This window comes from Talpa occidentalis, unplaced genomic scaffold, assembly GCF_014898055.3.
Source record: "Talpa occidentalis isolate TD23 unplaced genomic scaffold, MPIMG_talOcc4v2.1, whole genome shotgun sequence".
Classification (NCBI taxonomy): Eukaryota; Metazoa; Chordata; class Mammalia; order Eulipotyphla; family Talpidae; genus Talpa; species Talpa occidentalis.
This window is the reverse complement of record NW_026555331.1, coordinates 123,709,628-123,725,687: the sequence shown is the minus strand read 5'-3', so window position 1 is coordinate 123,725,687 and position 16,060 is coordinate 123,709,628. Positions and strand designations below refer to the sequence as shown.

General features: G+C 38.7%; 1 protein-coding gene across 2 annotated transcripts in view; it reads left to right on the top strand.

Annotated features, from left to right (window-relative positions):
- NRCAM (neuronal cell adhesion molecule) overlaps window positions 1-16,060 on the top strand; it is a 191,008-nt gene that overhangs the window by 145,778 nt on the left and 29,170 nt on the right. Inside the window, exons 15-26 of one of the 2 annotated variants that reach the window (XM_054692554.1) lie at window positions 326-469; window positions 1,845-1,956; window positions 3,279-3,445; window positions 3,540-3,687; window positions 6,336-6,460; window positions 6,901-6,930; window positions 8,403-8,504; window positions 10,463-10,660; window positions 10,749-10,819; window positions 12,152-12,377; window positions 12,828-12,943; window positions 14,545-14,749. In XM_054692554.1, the coding sequence (XP_054548529.1) occupies window positions 326-469; window positions 1,845-1,956; window positions 3,279-3,445; window positions 3,540-3,687; window positions 6,336-6,460; window positions 6,901-6,930; window positions 8,403-8,504; window positions 10,463-10,660; window positions 10,749-10,819; window positions 12,152-12,377; window positions 12,828-12,943; window positions 14,545-14,749 (1,644 nt within the window). The remainder of the gene's footprint in view (window positions 1-325; window positions 470-1,844; window positions 1,957-3,278; window positions 3,446-3,539; window positions 3,688-6,335; window positions 6,461-6,900; window positions 6,931-8,402; window positions 8,505-10,462; window positions 10,661-10,748; window positions 10,820-12,151; window positions 12,378-12,827; window positions 12,944-14,544; window positions 14,750-16,060) is intronic. The other variant, XM_037511627.2, reaches the window with a different exon arrangement.

Below are 16,060 nucleotides of genomic sequence, written 5' to 3'. Positions count from 1 at the left end.
AAGACAATGTTTTCCTGAATTTGTTGCAGCATTTTCAACTAACTTGTGCTTTTGTTTAGTGCATTTCTCAAAATAATACTTAGTCTTATAAGAATCAATCCACTTAAAGCTAAATGAATATTGAGCACATATCCATGCAACTGGTAACCAGACTCTGAGGAAGAAAAACTGTCACCACCTAGGTGCTTCATATATTCTACTATATTCATAAACTTCATATATTTTACTACTTTTTGTACCTTAGAGCTCAGACTTTACAAGTTTAATATACATTTTTAAACAAAAAGGAATAAATATGTATTTTTTCATTTTTACAACCAAACAGTTGCCCCTGATGACCCCAGCAGGAAAATTGATGGCGATACCATTATTTTTTCAAATGTTCAAGAAAGATCAAGTGCGGTCTATCAGTGCAATGCCTCCAATGAATATGGATATTTACTGGCAAATGCATTTGTAAATGTGCTGGGTAAGCTCTCCTTTCTCTAAAGACATGGCAAATGAAATCAATGAGTGCCTGAAAGATTTCCCATTCGGCAGATGTGTATTGAACATCTCTTGTGTGCAGCGTGCTGTACTGGGAGCTGTTAGGATATACGGAAATGGGTAAGATACAGACTTTGTCCTAAAGGGGATTACACTCTGGTCACAATGTTCTTTCATCAAATTTTTATAATCACAAATTCTTCCAGAAATAATCTAGTAGATGGCTCCATTTGCGGATGGTGAGAGTATCAAACCCCTCTGATGGATAATAGTGTTTTCTGCTATTGGTAATTGAATATTGCTGTGGTACAACCTTAGAAACTGAGAAGTTGAATAACAATTTCATAATTCTGATATTTTGAAAATAATTCATTAATTATAATGTTTGACCTCCATTCAAGTCACTTGTTCTTATTAACTCACAATATGTTTAGAGAACTATGATTTACTCAAGCATATTTTTTTTGAGGTGACCAGGAAGTGAAGTCTGCTTATGCTGCTGGTGTAGTATCAGCATTTACTAAACTCTTACTATGCTGAACACTTGACATAATGTAAACTTTATTTTCACCTTACTTTTAGAGGTGACATTTTTGTCAAGCATATTCTCAAGTGGTTGGTCTTTGGGGATGTATTTTTGTATTGGACAAAACTACCTGGTTGCCAAATTTGTTAACTTACGTGAGAATTGTTTTTATGGTGCCAAGGAATTTTGTTTCCATTCTTGAGGTGTAATAGGCTCTCTTTTCAAGCAAAATTAAAGTCAAGGAGCCAACAAATACTTGGCATTTTTTTTCATGCTTGAAATGACAAGAAATCACATGAGGAGTTGAAAAGTTTAGATCTTAATGGATGTTTAGAAAACAGTTTTGAGTTCTTGTTCTGCTTTTTAGTCATTAGCCCTCTGCTATATTCTACTGACTTGTGTGTTCCTCATAATTCCCACCTACCCTCCCCCATGATACCCCTGATTATGATGGACCAGTCATTCAACAAAAATATACTTGACCATTATTTTTGTGGCAGATACTATGCTAGTTTCTGGGGAGAAAACCATCAAATTTCCCATTCCCTGCCTATAAGAACTCACAATGTAGTAGGAAATATAGGCAAATAAATCATTTGTTAAAATACTGTTCCTGGGAGAGATGGGGTCCTGAGACAAAGGAAACAAGCTTGCATTTTTTTCTACATTGAGTGACTGGTAGTGCAGTCTGATAGAGAATATATGGGAAGAGCCATATTGGTTGTGGTTTATCGTAAACTCTAATGGCCTTAAAACAACATGCAGTAAAATAAAGGGTAGGCCTAAATGTTTATTTTACCTTAATATTTACTTTTCTCTAAAATGTTTTTAGCTGAGCCACCACGAATCCTTACTGCAACAAACACTCTCTATCAGGTCATTGCAAACAGGCCTGCTTTACTAGATTGTGCCTTCTTTGGGTCTCCCCTGCCTACCATTGAGTGGTAAGTAATGGCTGTATTTGTTCTGAATATTTACCTTCGATAAAGCCTTCAAATTTCTCAATATATTGGGTTTTAGTCAGAGAACAGAGAGGGAAAAGGTAGGGCAGAGACCATCATACTATAAATCATTAAATTCATTCAGTTATTTATTAGCTACTGTTTTCACAAGTATAATCTATTTAGCAGCACACTTCATCAATCTCAGAAGTATATGTGAATATTTTTTAAACTTCAGGTTGCTGTATTTGTGCTGTCGTTATCACCTGGGACTTCATGCGTGGTGGTCAGAGAGATGAGTTGGGGGATATTCTTGGATAATAAAACATCATTTGGGGTGGGGGAGAACTTCTGTAAGCTCAAAACCAAAACCTGTTATTACCAGTATCCATCTCTGTTACCTCTCCCACCTGAGCTAAATGCAGGCTTAGACCCAGCCTGCCTCTGCGTTTTCACCTGCCACGTTAGTCCATGCCTTCTCCTGTCCCACTCCTACTGATATACCCTCCTGATATAAATCCTGTTCATCTTCCTAGCTTGTTTACCTCAGCATGAGCTGGAGCAAGGCTAGGAGAGGCAGAGGCTTAAAACAAATGAGTGAAAGAAAATCAGAATACTCATTTATGAATGAATGACACCACCAGGTGTCAGACACTGTGCGGGGCTCATGTGAGATTAAAGCAAGTTTTAGGATAAAGAACAATCTCGCAGGTCTCCATCTTTACCACAGAGAAGAGAAACGCTGGTGCTAGTGCAAATGACTTCTTGTGAAGGGGTTAACTCTTAGTCTAGGTTGACTTTGCCTCACCACTTCTAATCCATCCTTACTTTTTTTGTCTGACACATGACATACATGCTTTAATTTTACTCTTTCCTGAATATTTTCCTATTGATACTTTCAAAAATAAAACCCTTTAACCTTGAAATCAAAATCTCTTTAGCGTTGTAGCTTGCAGTTATAAATACATCACACTAGAAGGAAATGTCAAAAAAGTAGTTTCATTTTACTTACTTTAAAAATTTATTTAGTGACAGCATATGTAATTATTGTGTTTTAAGTTTTAAATTGCTAATAATGAAAACTGCAATTTAAGTATTTGTACTGCCACCCTAATTCTCAAGCACCATTTATATTTGAATTCTCTGGTTTTACAATCTGTCTTTATGGACTCCCCTAACTTAAAAACTTGTGCAGATACCAAATGGCTGTGAACTTGATGCTATAATGCCAGGTCAGTAGTTGTGTTGACTTTGAGCATGGCATTTTATGTCTGACTTCAAATTCTGATGTTTTTGTTCTCGTTGTAATCATTTCTATAATGAAGGTTTAAAGGAGCTAAAGATAGTGCTCTTCATGAAGATATTTATGTTTTACATGAAAATGGAACTTTGGAAATTCCTGTGGCTCAGAAGGACAGTACAGGAACGTATACGTGTATTGCAACGAACAAGTTAGGAATGGCAAAGAATGAAGTCCACTTAGAAATCAAAGGTAAGGTAGAGGTGACAAAATATTTTTAAGTATGGTGTGACTTGGAGCAAATTCTCAGGATTTGGTAGTGGATAACAATAACTTTACCATTCAGATCCAACGAGGATCATAAAACAGCCTGAATATGCAGTTGTGCAAAGAGGGAGCACAGTGTCCTTTGAATGCAAAGTGAAGCACGACCACACCTTGATCCCCACTGTCACGTGGCTGAAGGACAGCAGCGAGCTGCTCAGTGATGGACGGTATGGAAGCCGATGTCTTTCTTGTCTCTTCCTTCTCTCTTTAAGCAGCTGTTGAACTGAAGGTTTATCGTATAGTGATTTATTTTTTTTTTAAAGATTTATTTGTATTTATGTATGTATTTATTTATACAAGCACTGGGTACAGTCAGAAGAGCGGGAAGGTGAGAGAATTCACCAGAGCCAGAGAGGGGAGCAGAGCAGGCAGAAGGACCGAAGTACACTGCTGAGGGGAGCAGCGGGCGGCAGGAGAGGTCTGCGTGCCATGTGGGATCCTCCTCCGGTGGCCGGGGAGCAGCCGGGGATCGAACCGGCCAGGGAGCAGCCGGGAATCGAACCGGCGCTGCAGAGGCTGTGGGCAGCTTCGCAACCCAGCGTTCAACCGCTGCGCCACCGGGGAGGCCCTCGTATAGTGATTTAATGGCAATGTTTTTAACTTCTCTGACTGACATCTGCTGTCCCCAAAATATAGACATGCATTTTCTCCTTCCTGTAAAATACTCAGACCTAAAAAGGTATTGAGCTACTGAAATCAGACCCTGAGAATGTTTGTTTATCTTTGTGTGTCAGTCTCCCATGTAATTCAGGACAGGAAAAACCTTTCAGGCCTTGGATATTGTCCATTGTTTTTTACCTTGTACAGTGACATCTCAAAAGATGTTTTCATTATCATTCTACAAATAAGCAGAAATATGATCTCTTTAATCGCCAGAGTGCACCTGAATCTTTGTCATTATTTTAAAGAACACTGGTATTTATTTGGACAGGGACTTTTCTTTTGATTTTACCTAACACTGATAGAAAGGGAAGGAAAGCTAGACCAGGTAAAGCATTTATAAGCTTTCTGTATGCGCTTATGCTGACTTGTAACTAGCACAGCACTGGGGTATGCCTGCCTGGTTCCACGTGTCTCTGAGCATGTTGTAGTCCTTTAGTTTAAAATGTAAAAGCAGTCAAACCAATATCCCAGATGACACCCTCAGTGTAACAAAGTTCAGAGTTGAGTGTGTGACTTTTAGCTACGTGGCTACAAGCGTCATCACCTATGGAAGGAATGCTGTGTGCTGGTGAAAATCATTCCTGTTGTTGATGGCCATGGTGCCTACAGTGGCGTCCTGTTGCTTGTTCATAGCTCCCAAAAGCACTGTGTGGCCTTCTCTTCTATATGCACAGTTTCCCTGTAGGTCTGGGCTTGAACTGGTCAGTTTTATTGTGGGATCTAAGTTGATAAAGATGAGAAGGAACTATGAAGAAATGACTGTCAGGTTAAGTTAGCTAAAGCTTTAGCTTGGAAATTCTAGTGAAGACAGTGATTTATGCAACCTCATTAAAACCTTACATGAATCCTATTTACATGGATTTTTGACCCACTGAGTAATTTTTCAAGCCCACAAGCTACATCATAAAAACTCTTTGTGATGATTGCGGATCTAAATTTCCTGTTTCTACTGATAAACCCGATTACTATTCTCATTTACTTTCTGCTGAGAGTTCAATTGCAAGTGACAAAAATGGCACACAATTTTGCAGTCAGTGAGAAATTGTTTTAAAATATACACTTTGTTATAAAGTGAGTTGAAGCAGAAGCCTGAGGAAACTCCTCTAGACAGGCTAACTGGAGCTGCCTCCTCCTCACTTCAGATGCTCCTGATCTGTACGGAAGCACCTGAAGCTCCAGAGGATGGTAGAGGCTCACTGGACCAGATGATGATGGCCCTTCTCACCCCAGTTTCTAATTCAGTCTAATTGTTTTCCAACTTTAATCATTATCAAAGAAATACACATTCTTTATCATTTTAGCTCTATGTGAAATTAAGGGAAGAGGGGGCCCAATGGACTATGTTGGAGGATGATGGGTGTGTGGCATGGTCACATGCATCTGAAGAGGTGTGAACACCTCTCCATACAATGCTGTAAACCAACATTACTTAAAAAAAGAAAGGTTATGGGCCTCCCCGGTGGCGCAGCGGTTGAGCGCTGGGTTGCGAAGCTGCGCGCGGCCTCTACGGCGCCGGTTCGATCCCCGGCTGCTCCCCGGCCACCAGAGGAGGGTCCCACATGGCGCGCAGACCTCTCCTGCCGCCCGCTGCTCCCCTCAGCAGTGTACTTCGGTCCTTCTGCCTGCTCTGCTCCCCGCTCTGGCTCTGGTGAATTCTCTCGCCCTCCCGCGCTTCTGACTGTACCCAGTGCATGTATAAACAAAACAAACAAACAAACCAGCAAACAAATAAATAAAGCATGCCTCTATAAAAAAAAAAAAAAAAAAAGTTTAAAAAAAAAAAAAAAAAAAAAAAAAAGAAAGGTTACACTATAAACCAGAGACACACTACGGGAGGGTGGGGAGAAGGAGGGAGTAGAATCAAAACAGGGGGAGGGGGGTGGGAATTGTATGGGGACTATAACCAAGATGAAAATGTATACATAGTGCAAAAATGAAAAATGATGTAAAAAATACGTAAAGTTAAAAAAAATTATAAAAAAGGTTACAAAATAAGTAGTAATAAAATCACTAATCTCTGAAAAAAAAGTCATATGCAAAAGCCCTGAAAGAAAAATTTAGTTCTAATATGCTACAAATCTTTATCATCTTTCCCTTTTGTCAGTTTGGTTAGATGTCCATTGCAGCTGCTCTGAATGTGTTGCATTCACAGGTTCACTGTTGACAAGGACCATTTGGCGATAGTGGATGTGAACGATGATGATGGTGGGACTTACACCTGCGTGGCCAACACGACCCTGGACATGGTCTCTGCCAGTGCCGTGCTTAGCGTCGTGGGTAAGGACGAGAATGCATACTGCAAAAGTGGCTGCTCCGGATTAGGTTGAAAAGAAACTGACCATATTAGATGTTTGCGTGTTATATATAGTTTTACCATTTTATAGGTGAATCTAACACCCAGGCTTTTCTTCTTTAAAAGATGCTTCGAGGCAGTCATTTCTGTGTAGGTGTATTCTGTAGCAACCCTGGGGAAAAATGGAAGTTATAGATATTAGTGATATTTTTAAAAGAAAATCAGGGGAAATAATCTCCTTTTACTCAAAGTTGAAGTTTTTTCCCCCTAAATTGTTACTGCATGTTTATCAATGCTGTGCCTCACAGCTAAGTATAAGGCTTAGTTTTATAATCTTAGTCATGTTCAATCTGTCTTCTTGTGCATCTTATATCTTTCCATTACTAATTTTGATTAAAATCCTTTATATTAATGTTCTTTCTAGCTCCTACTCCAACTCCAGCTCCCATTTACGGTAAACTAATATGAGTCTTCTTTTCTATTGTCTGTCAAATAATTCCATGCTTGCAGAAAAAAATGGCTTTCTTTTCTCTATCACATCATTTTCCTTACCAAAAAAAGCTTTGTCAAATGTTCTGTTTTGTTGCCCATTTACTGCTGTAAATCATGTCTTCATCACAACCCTGGACCATCTCACTGAATATATTACCATTCATTTCTAAATATTTCATGTGTTACATAAATTCCTTTCATTTGATAAAAGTCCCTCTTTCAAAAACCATCATCCACATTTTACAAAATGAAAACACTATTTATACCAGCATTCTACAAATTAGGGTTTTTTTTTTTTTGGTCTATTAGTTGTTTGCAAAAACAAATACTGTTTTGGGATTCCATTTTTAAGAAATTTACACAGGAAAACAATGCATTTTTAGAACATTTGACCTTTATATCAGGGAAAACCGACTCACTGTGTGTTAACAAAAACAAGTCACTAAGGAAAGACCAAAATGGGACACTCCAATTTGTCTGATTTTTCTGAGTTTGGAAAATAAATCAGAAATTAGATCAGAAATCATTTTGATTACAGAACCCTCATGTTTATTCATTACATAAATACAAAAATTAATTTTACGGCATAAACTTGGCTTGATTTCACAAAATATCATTAATTATGCTGTAAAATGCCAGTCCTTTGTAGACTTTTACTGCTTCTTTACTGATAAGAGGGAAGTGTCCATATTTTTATATGGCCTCTGGTTTCCCAAGAACCAGAGTTACCCCCAGCAGCAAAGTCAGGAAAAGGCTCAGGGGGAACATTGAGTCTCTGAATCTCAGAAGGACCATTAGAAGGGACAGACAGGCTTCTGGGATCCCTTTGTCCCCAGAAGTGTCTGGGCCCTGGTGCCACATGGGAGTAAACATACCTCCCCATTTGCCTGTCTTACTTCGCATCTGCTTAAGGTGTGCATGATTGAGGGCAACCTAAACGTCACCAAGTTTCGAATTCCCTTAAAATTATAAACATCCTTCAGAAGGCTCCAAATCTATAAGTTAGCATGTTTCATAAAAAAAAAATTTGAGTCTTCTTGCAACAGTATATTTATTTATCTTTATTTGTTTTTCAATGTTTGCTATTCTGTTTCCCACTTATTAGATACTATTTTTTCTGTTTGTGCTCATTTATGTTTATGAGAAGACACTGAGAGTGCTGGTGAACCAATTATGCCCATTTCACTGGTTTGGTTATGAATGATTTAGTTTCCCTTGAAAAAAAGACAAGCAGCACTCATTGATGGGTTACCTGGGGTGTGCCTGTGTGTTCCCAGCACTCTCACTTGACACCTTGTCCTTTCAGTTGCATGCTCATTGGCCACTAAGTGTACAGTGTCTTTAATTTGCCTCATCTTCTGCAAATAGCATCAGAGTAAAGGAGAGCCTCATAAGGATGGATGGTTAATTATGATGTGTGTGTTTGCTCTGCAGATGTCCCGAATCCACCCTTTGATTTAGAATTGACAGATCAGCTTGATAAAAGTGTTCAGTTGTCATGGACCCCAGGCGATGACAACAATAGCCCTATTACAAGTACGTGGTGTCACTTGCTTTATCGCTTATAAACTTCATGACCATTTTGAAGCACCTTATCATATGCAATTGAAATTCCTCACTGAGGTATTTGCTGGCATTCTCCCCTTTGTTACTGATATAACAAAACTATTTGGGGCTCACTGCAGTGCTGGAGTTATTTCTGGTTATAGATTCTTTTGTGGGACATTCCTACGTGATTGCTAAAAATGTTAATTAAGCAAATACACTATCATTTTGTGCTCAAGATCTATAAGAATCACTTTAAATATCCACCACATGGTAGAATGCATGATAGATTAGTTTTTTTTTTTGTTTTGCCCACTAAGATAGGAGAGAAGGATGGTGAATCAAGTGCTGGAATACCCAGTCTGTATATTAGATAGTTGAGACTTGGTGAGTAGATTGGATTTTCAAACCCACAGTTGGTAACAGAATTAGATGCAGATGTCAGGGCTGTGAAGTTCCAATTCAGGTCTCTTTCTTCCAATAGTTCCTAATGGTTCTTCTATTGAAAAGTCTGTAGAAACACAAGAAGCGAAGTAGAAGGGAGCACATAGCATCACTTCTCAAAATGTGCATTGAAGTACTTTGTGGAACTTCAGAAAACTCACTGTGATTTTTTTTTAATTTTTTGAACTTTAAACTTGATACTTAAAAAACACAGTGATATCTGGGAGATACCACATGAAATATTAGCTTGAGGTGGTGTACATTTTCAAGGTGTTATTACTATGTATTTTGTGACGATGTCTTATCTCTGCAAAGCCTTTCCTGTGATAAAAAGCAATATCATGTGAAACTCAGAGAGAAAAAGGAAGTTAGGACTGTGGTATCTAATCTGTTTACAAAGTTTGAGAAGTACAGGATTTCAGTTGTTAAAACCTTGAATACTCATTACGTTGTAGAGATTTAACTACTTACATGGAAATGGCAAATATTCCTTTTGCCCATAGGGAGCCATGAAAAAAATAACTCAGACAGTAAGTAGACTATGAACTGAGAAAAATTGCAGAACCTGTGTATTAGTTTATGCATGAATTCTTACAAAATATCATGATGGCTTGGAATAAGCTGAGAAGGATGAGGTGCTGAGAAAGGTCAGATTTGTATATATTTTAAAGCTACAGCTGACAAGACCTTTGAAGGTATGAAAGGAAAGTAGCCAAGATCAACTTTGAGGTTTTGACCTGAGTTATCACTATCAGCTAGGGAGGAAGTCAGGGGTCAGTCTTGGTCATACCCAGAATGAGATTGACAAGTGAGAGATAGCTGACTGTCCAAGTCTGCCCTGCAAGGAAGAGTTAGCAGGCTCACACATCACCATGAGCATTTAGAACCGGAGGTCACCAGCAAATTAATATAGACTGAAAGAGAACTGTGAGTACTTAACACTGGAGAACTGCAACACATAATACTTCTACTTCCTTTGTTTCTATAATTCATATAAATTCATGGCACAAACTAGGCAATTAATAAGTATCTAAATACCAATTTTTTACAAGAGTAAAACATGTACATACTACATTTCAGTAGAGACAGGAGTAGTATGCACTGAAAAGTAAATCTTTCTCCCACCCCTGACTTGCAGTTCTTCTGGCAACACCAATATTATCAGTATATCTCCTTCGAGAGGGAATGCATGTCTATTTAACTGTATAAGTTATCTCTGTGTCGTAGTAAATCTTTCTACATTTACATAAGTGTAGTATCAAGTAACTAAACTAAGCATGTTAGAGAGAGAATACCAATATTACTGCTTGTGCTTAAGTATTGAGGATAATGATAGAACTCTGAAATGAAAATATTCTAGTGAAATTTTTTGAAAGTGAAATAATTCATGTTTAACTACTCTTATTAGATTATTCTATTATTGACCTAGCAACTTTCCCCTTGGGTGACTGAATTCACTGTTTTGGGGTCTTTATTGTGTGTGTGTATGTGTATGTTATGGCCAGAATTCATCATTGAATATGAAGATGCAATGCACGAGGCTGGGCTTTGGCATTACCAAACGGAAGTTTCTGGAACACAGACCACAGCCCAGTTGAAGCTGTCCCCTTACGTGAACTACTCCTTCAGAGTGATGGCAGTGAACAGCCTGGGGAGGAGCTTGCCCAGTGAGGCATCTGAACAGTATTTGACTAAAGCTGCAGGTAAAGTGACTCTTCATTCACAGTTCTATGAATGAAATAAATCAGAAAAGGGTCCCAAACTTACAGTATGTGACTGCTTAATTTCTAGAACCAGATAAAAATCCCACGGCTATTGAAGGACTAGGATCAGAACCTGATAATTTGGTGATTACATGGAAGGTAAGCTATATAGGAAATCTTCAATTTTAGACTGGGGAAAAAAGTTATTTTTAAGTAATACCTATGTTAAAATATTATTTTATCCATTTTATGGGAAAATAGATATTATTTATCTTAAATTAAAAGGCAATATTAGGTAGTAGTGAGAAGCTTGAGACTTGGAACCAAAATGAATGGGAGCAAACCCCAACTTTGTACTTAGTGACTGTGGAACTTTAAGCCAGTTATTTAACATCACTATTGTGAAATACCTCTGTGAGGGAAATAGTAACAGAACTGACCTCATAGGATTAAAAAAGTTAATATATGTATATGTTCAGTGAGTGCTGGCTAGTATTATCATCATCCTAGAGAACCATCCCAAGCACACTCCATGTGATTCCCAGCTACTACTACATCTGCTTCTTCTCTTCTCTTCCTTCCTGTCCCTTCTTCCTCCACCACCTCTTTTTTGGCTTATCTGTATTTTCTGGGCTTGGAAAATTAACGTGTATTTACTTACATAATTTAAAGTCAATTTTATTTTTTTATTTTTTTTAAGATTTTTTTATTTATGTAAGAACTGGGGTACAGGCCAGATGTGTGGGGGGAGAGGGTGAGAAGATTCATCAGAGACAGTGGGGAAGAGAACAGACAGACTGACTGAAATACACTGCTGAGGGGAGCAGCGGGCCTGACAGGAGAGGTCTGCCTCGCCATGTGGGTTGCTCCGCGGCCAGTGGGGATCGAACCGGCACTGCAGAGGCTGTGCACAGCTTCACAGCACTGCGCTCCACTGCCTGCGCCACTAGGAAGGCCCTAAAGTCAATTTTAGATAGATCTATATGGCCATATTTAGATGCTTACATATTTCTATATACTTAAATACATTTGCACATGTAGAAACAAGATAGAGAAACAAGCCAGCTTTTTTTTTTTAAGAAGCAAGCACAGCTTTCACTCCAAGTAAAAATTGACAATGAGGTACCAGCACACAAATGGGAATATATATATATATATATATATATATATATATATAAAGGAAACTATATGACTGAAAAGTTTTAAGAGTCTCCTACCTCCCACCCTTCATTGTGAGGCCAGGGTTTGAGGGACTTCTGTGGCATTTACAACTTCAAAGGAGAAATTAACAACCTATGAAATGTTGATCCCAAACTAGCTTTGACTCATACCATAAATGAAAAAAGATCTTGTCCACTGGAGAAAGTTGTTAAAAGCTTGCATTTTAGTTTCAGTGTTCACTTTCTTTAAGTCCGGGAATTGAATTTGCTGTTCCAATGACAGGTTGTCCAATCTGTTTTATAAGCTCTGATTATTTGGCTTTTCTTGTAGCCCTTGAATGGTTTCGAATCAAATGGGCCAGGCCTTCAATACAAAGTCAGCTGGCGCCAGAAAGATGGTGACGATGAATGGACGTCAGTGGTGGTGGCAAATGTGTCCAAATACATTGTCTCAGGCACTCCAACCTTTGTTCCCTACCTGATCAAAGTTCAAGCCCTGAACGATGTGGGGTTTGCTCCAGAGCCAGCCGTAGTCATGGGGCACTCTGGAGAAGACCGTAAGTGTCTGATGCTGTTTCTTTGTATTTTATCTTATACAGAATAAACTTTATTCTATACTATATTCTCTATACTAAAGTTTATATTTTTCCCCAGCAAAACAAACTTACTTACTCAAGCCAAAGGCTGTCTCCAGAGGTGCTAAGATTGAGAGGGGGGTAGATCAATCATTTTGTTCAGCATTTCCAAATTTAAACAGCCTACTCTGTAACTTGTAGGTTCAGAATGTTAAACATTATTATCAATGTCATGCTTTAAAAAAAAAAGATATATTGTTCTCACAAAATCAAGTAAACAAAATCTATCCCCCCAAATCTCCTCTCAATCTTTGATATCCCCTAGAAGAAAGCTAGGACATTCTTAAGTCAAAAGTATTGACAGTAACATTATTGCATAAAATTCAAAATAGTGTTGATGTTTCTTCCCCCACCCACTCTGTTTTCCCCTAGTTCCAATGGTGGCTCCTGGGAATGTTCGAGTGAGTGTGGTGAACAGCACATTGGCAGAGGTGCACTGGGACTCTGTGCCCCTGAAGAGCATCCGAGGACACCTGCAAGGCTATCGGGCAAGTGAAGGGAACTTTCAGCTTCTTCCATTAGTGAGAGCCCATCAGCCAATGCCAGGGACTCGTCCTTTGGTTAGAGCAGGCCTTGGCCTCTCTCATCCTGTCTGGTTTATCACCTTAGGCAGGCCACTGATAAAAATCTCAGCTACAAGTAAATCAGAACCTCTCTGCATACAGAGTGAGGGGGAAACACACACACACCCTGGCATATTTTCATTCTCAATTCTTCCCACAGATTTCCATTTGACATTTACAGTTAACATTCTTCCAGTGAAACAGTTCACATATGCATAAAATGGAGGGAAATAATGTTTAAAAGCTGAGAATATAACAAAATGCACCTAGTTTTAAAGTGATACTGATCACAGTGTAAAACACGCACAATTATCCTAAAAATAATTTAGACATTTAAAATTTGAATTCAGATTATACTTGGAAAAAGCACTAAAATGAGCTTTTCAAGATTGTTTAGATACAACCTATCAATATTTTTAAGAACATCAATTAACTTGGTTATTAGGAGGCACACAAAAAAAGTGACTCATAGAGATTTTTGATAGGAGTGCTAAGAACTGTTTTGTGCCCACAAGTCACTACTCTGATTTGTTAAGCCTGACCCCTAGAGGTCAGGTTTTTACACTGCATCATGTTCAATTCCACCTCCCACCCCCCCCCCACCTCATCTTTGCCAGATTGTGTATATTAGTTAATTCCTTTTAAAACTGACTTTAAATTCCTAAAAGGAATTTTAAAAGGATTTAACAAACAATTCAGGATTTTTAACCAAAGCTAATCATTTTGCTTTTATCCATGCTATAACTTAATACAAAAAAATAAGTATGCCTTACTAAGTGATACAGTTTAACTTAGTGCAAAAGCCCTAGACTTGAGTGGAGGGTCCCATCCACTATACAGCAGCCACTCCATAGCCCAGGGAGTCATCTATGCTTTAAAAGTAATAATAACAAAAACTTCATTGCTTTAAGAGTAAATTGTAATATATTGTACATGAAGATGTATTAACTCTGGAAAAGTTTGTAAATTATAGGTAGTAATTTTTTAATTGAGAATAATTTATTCACATAAAAGACACTTAATCTCTCCTATAGTTTCCACTTCCTGGTGTTCTGGAGAAAACTTTATGGCTCTCATGCTATTCCATATATTTTACTCACACAGTAAGTCCTCATTTAACACTGACTCCAGGATTAGATTCTTGGAAAATTTGACTTTAGGTGCCACAGTGTGTAACAAAAGCAGGTCATTGAATAAGGTCATTTTGTTCAACATCAGCTTGGATTTTTCTTCTCATCAACTTCATATGAAGACGATGCTGAACAAAATGACCTTATTAGAGGATCTGCTCTACTTCTTCAACAAAGTAGCTAGTACTGCTCATCACACATTCATAATTTAATGTCATTATTTGTCTGCTTCTACTCTCTTGCCGTAGAAATCAGTATTTATCAGTTTTGCCAGTAATCTTCTAAACTGTACCAAGGGAATGTTCTGGTAATAAACAACAAAACTTTAATATTGGGAGTGTGAGGAATCTAGTTTACTAGCTCTTATGTCCCTGACTTTCATTCTTGCCATTTCAGATTTACTACTGGAAGGAACAGGAGTCATCTAAAAGAAACAGACGCCACATTGAGAAAAAGATCCTCACTTTCCAGGGCAGCAGGACCCATGGCATGTTGCCCGGGCTGGAGCCCTTTAGCCACTATGCACTGAATGTCCGAGTGGTCAATGGCAAAGGGGAGGGCCCTGCCAGCCCCGACAGAGTCTTCAACACTCCGGAAGGAGGTATGGGACAACTGGGTCTCCAAGTCTTAGGAAATCATGGCCCAGCCTTGTATGAATGCTTTGTATGAAGCCAGATGAGATTGCCCCATAGACAAACACAGGACACACTAAGTGGCAAAGCATCAGCTCATATTAAGCCCAAGACTTCAGAATATTAAATATTGCCCTAAACCCCCTCTCTTTTAACATTTTTTCCCCACACTTTAGTTACACTGTCACAAACCTTGAGAATTTGATGCTTGATACATTAATTTTCTGACCTGAAACAAGTTGTATCACTTCTCTAAGCTTCAGCTGCCTCATCAGAAAAGCATGAAAGCTGAATGTGATTAGCTTAAGACAAACACCTGCAAAGGAATCTATTTCTCTAAGTTGTAGTTTACTTCTATGGCTGTGTTCTGTGTGTGCCTTCATAGTTGAAGTTGTACTGAGTTAGAAGATTGGAAGTCTTGATGAAAGGGTTTGGAAAGAGTTATTGGAAGTATCGCTTCAAGAGGAATCTAGAGGGGGGACCAGTATGACACTGATAAGGAGGAGCAGGTTGGTTAGAGCAAAGGGACATGGGAGCTGAACAGGGGAGGGAGACAGGAGCCAAATAGCCAGAAAGACTGGGATTTGAAAAAGCATGAAAATGGGCTTTACTTATTTTGAATTTTGCATCAAGCCAGTATTAAAAATTAACTGGGTACCTTCTATGGATTCCTTAGATCTTTTTGATAAAAGGACTTCAAAGATGAACATTGTCCTTGCTCCTGTTTGAAAGGCTCATGATCTTGTTAGCTGCCCAGCAGCCTCTGGGAGTCACCCCAGGCTCCAATTCCCGCCTCTCAGCAATTGCTTATCCTCAGTTTCACTGACCTTTAGACATGAAGGACTCCTTCCACTGAGGCTTGCTCTACTGAGATGCCACACTGGTCCTTTAGGTGGCTCAGGGGATGGTGTCATAAAAGAGATGATCAAGGGATGCAAGGAAGAATTAGTAGGTCTGAAGGTACAAAGGTGTGGAACAGCATGGCTCCTTTAGGGAACTGCAAGTCTCATAATCAGGAATAGTGAGAAAAGATAGAAAGGTCAGCTGGGGGGACCTTGAATGGCCTTGAGCGCTGTGGATATTAACCTGTAGGAAGACTTTTAATCTGGGGACTATAGTCTGTTAGAGGATCAGTAAGTGGGTTTAAGAAGTTCTATGAACTCCCTAAGATTATGTCAAATGTGTACATTTTTCTGGGGAGAGTTTATGGCTCTCATCAGGTTTTCAGAGGGGTTTGTAATCTCCAAAAGTCAGAAACCACTTATTGGCTTGGGGAAGTT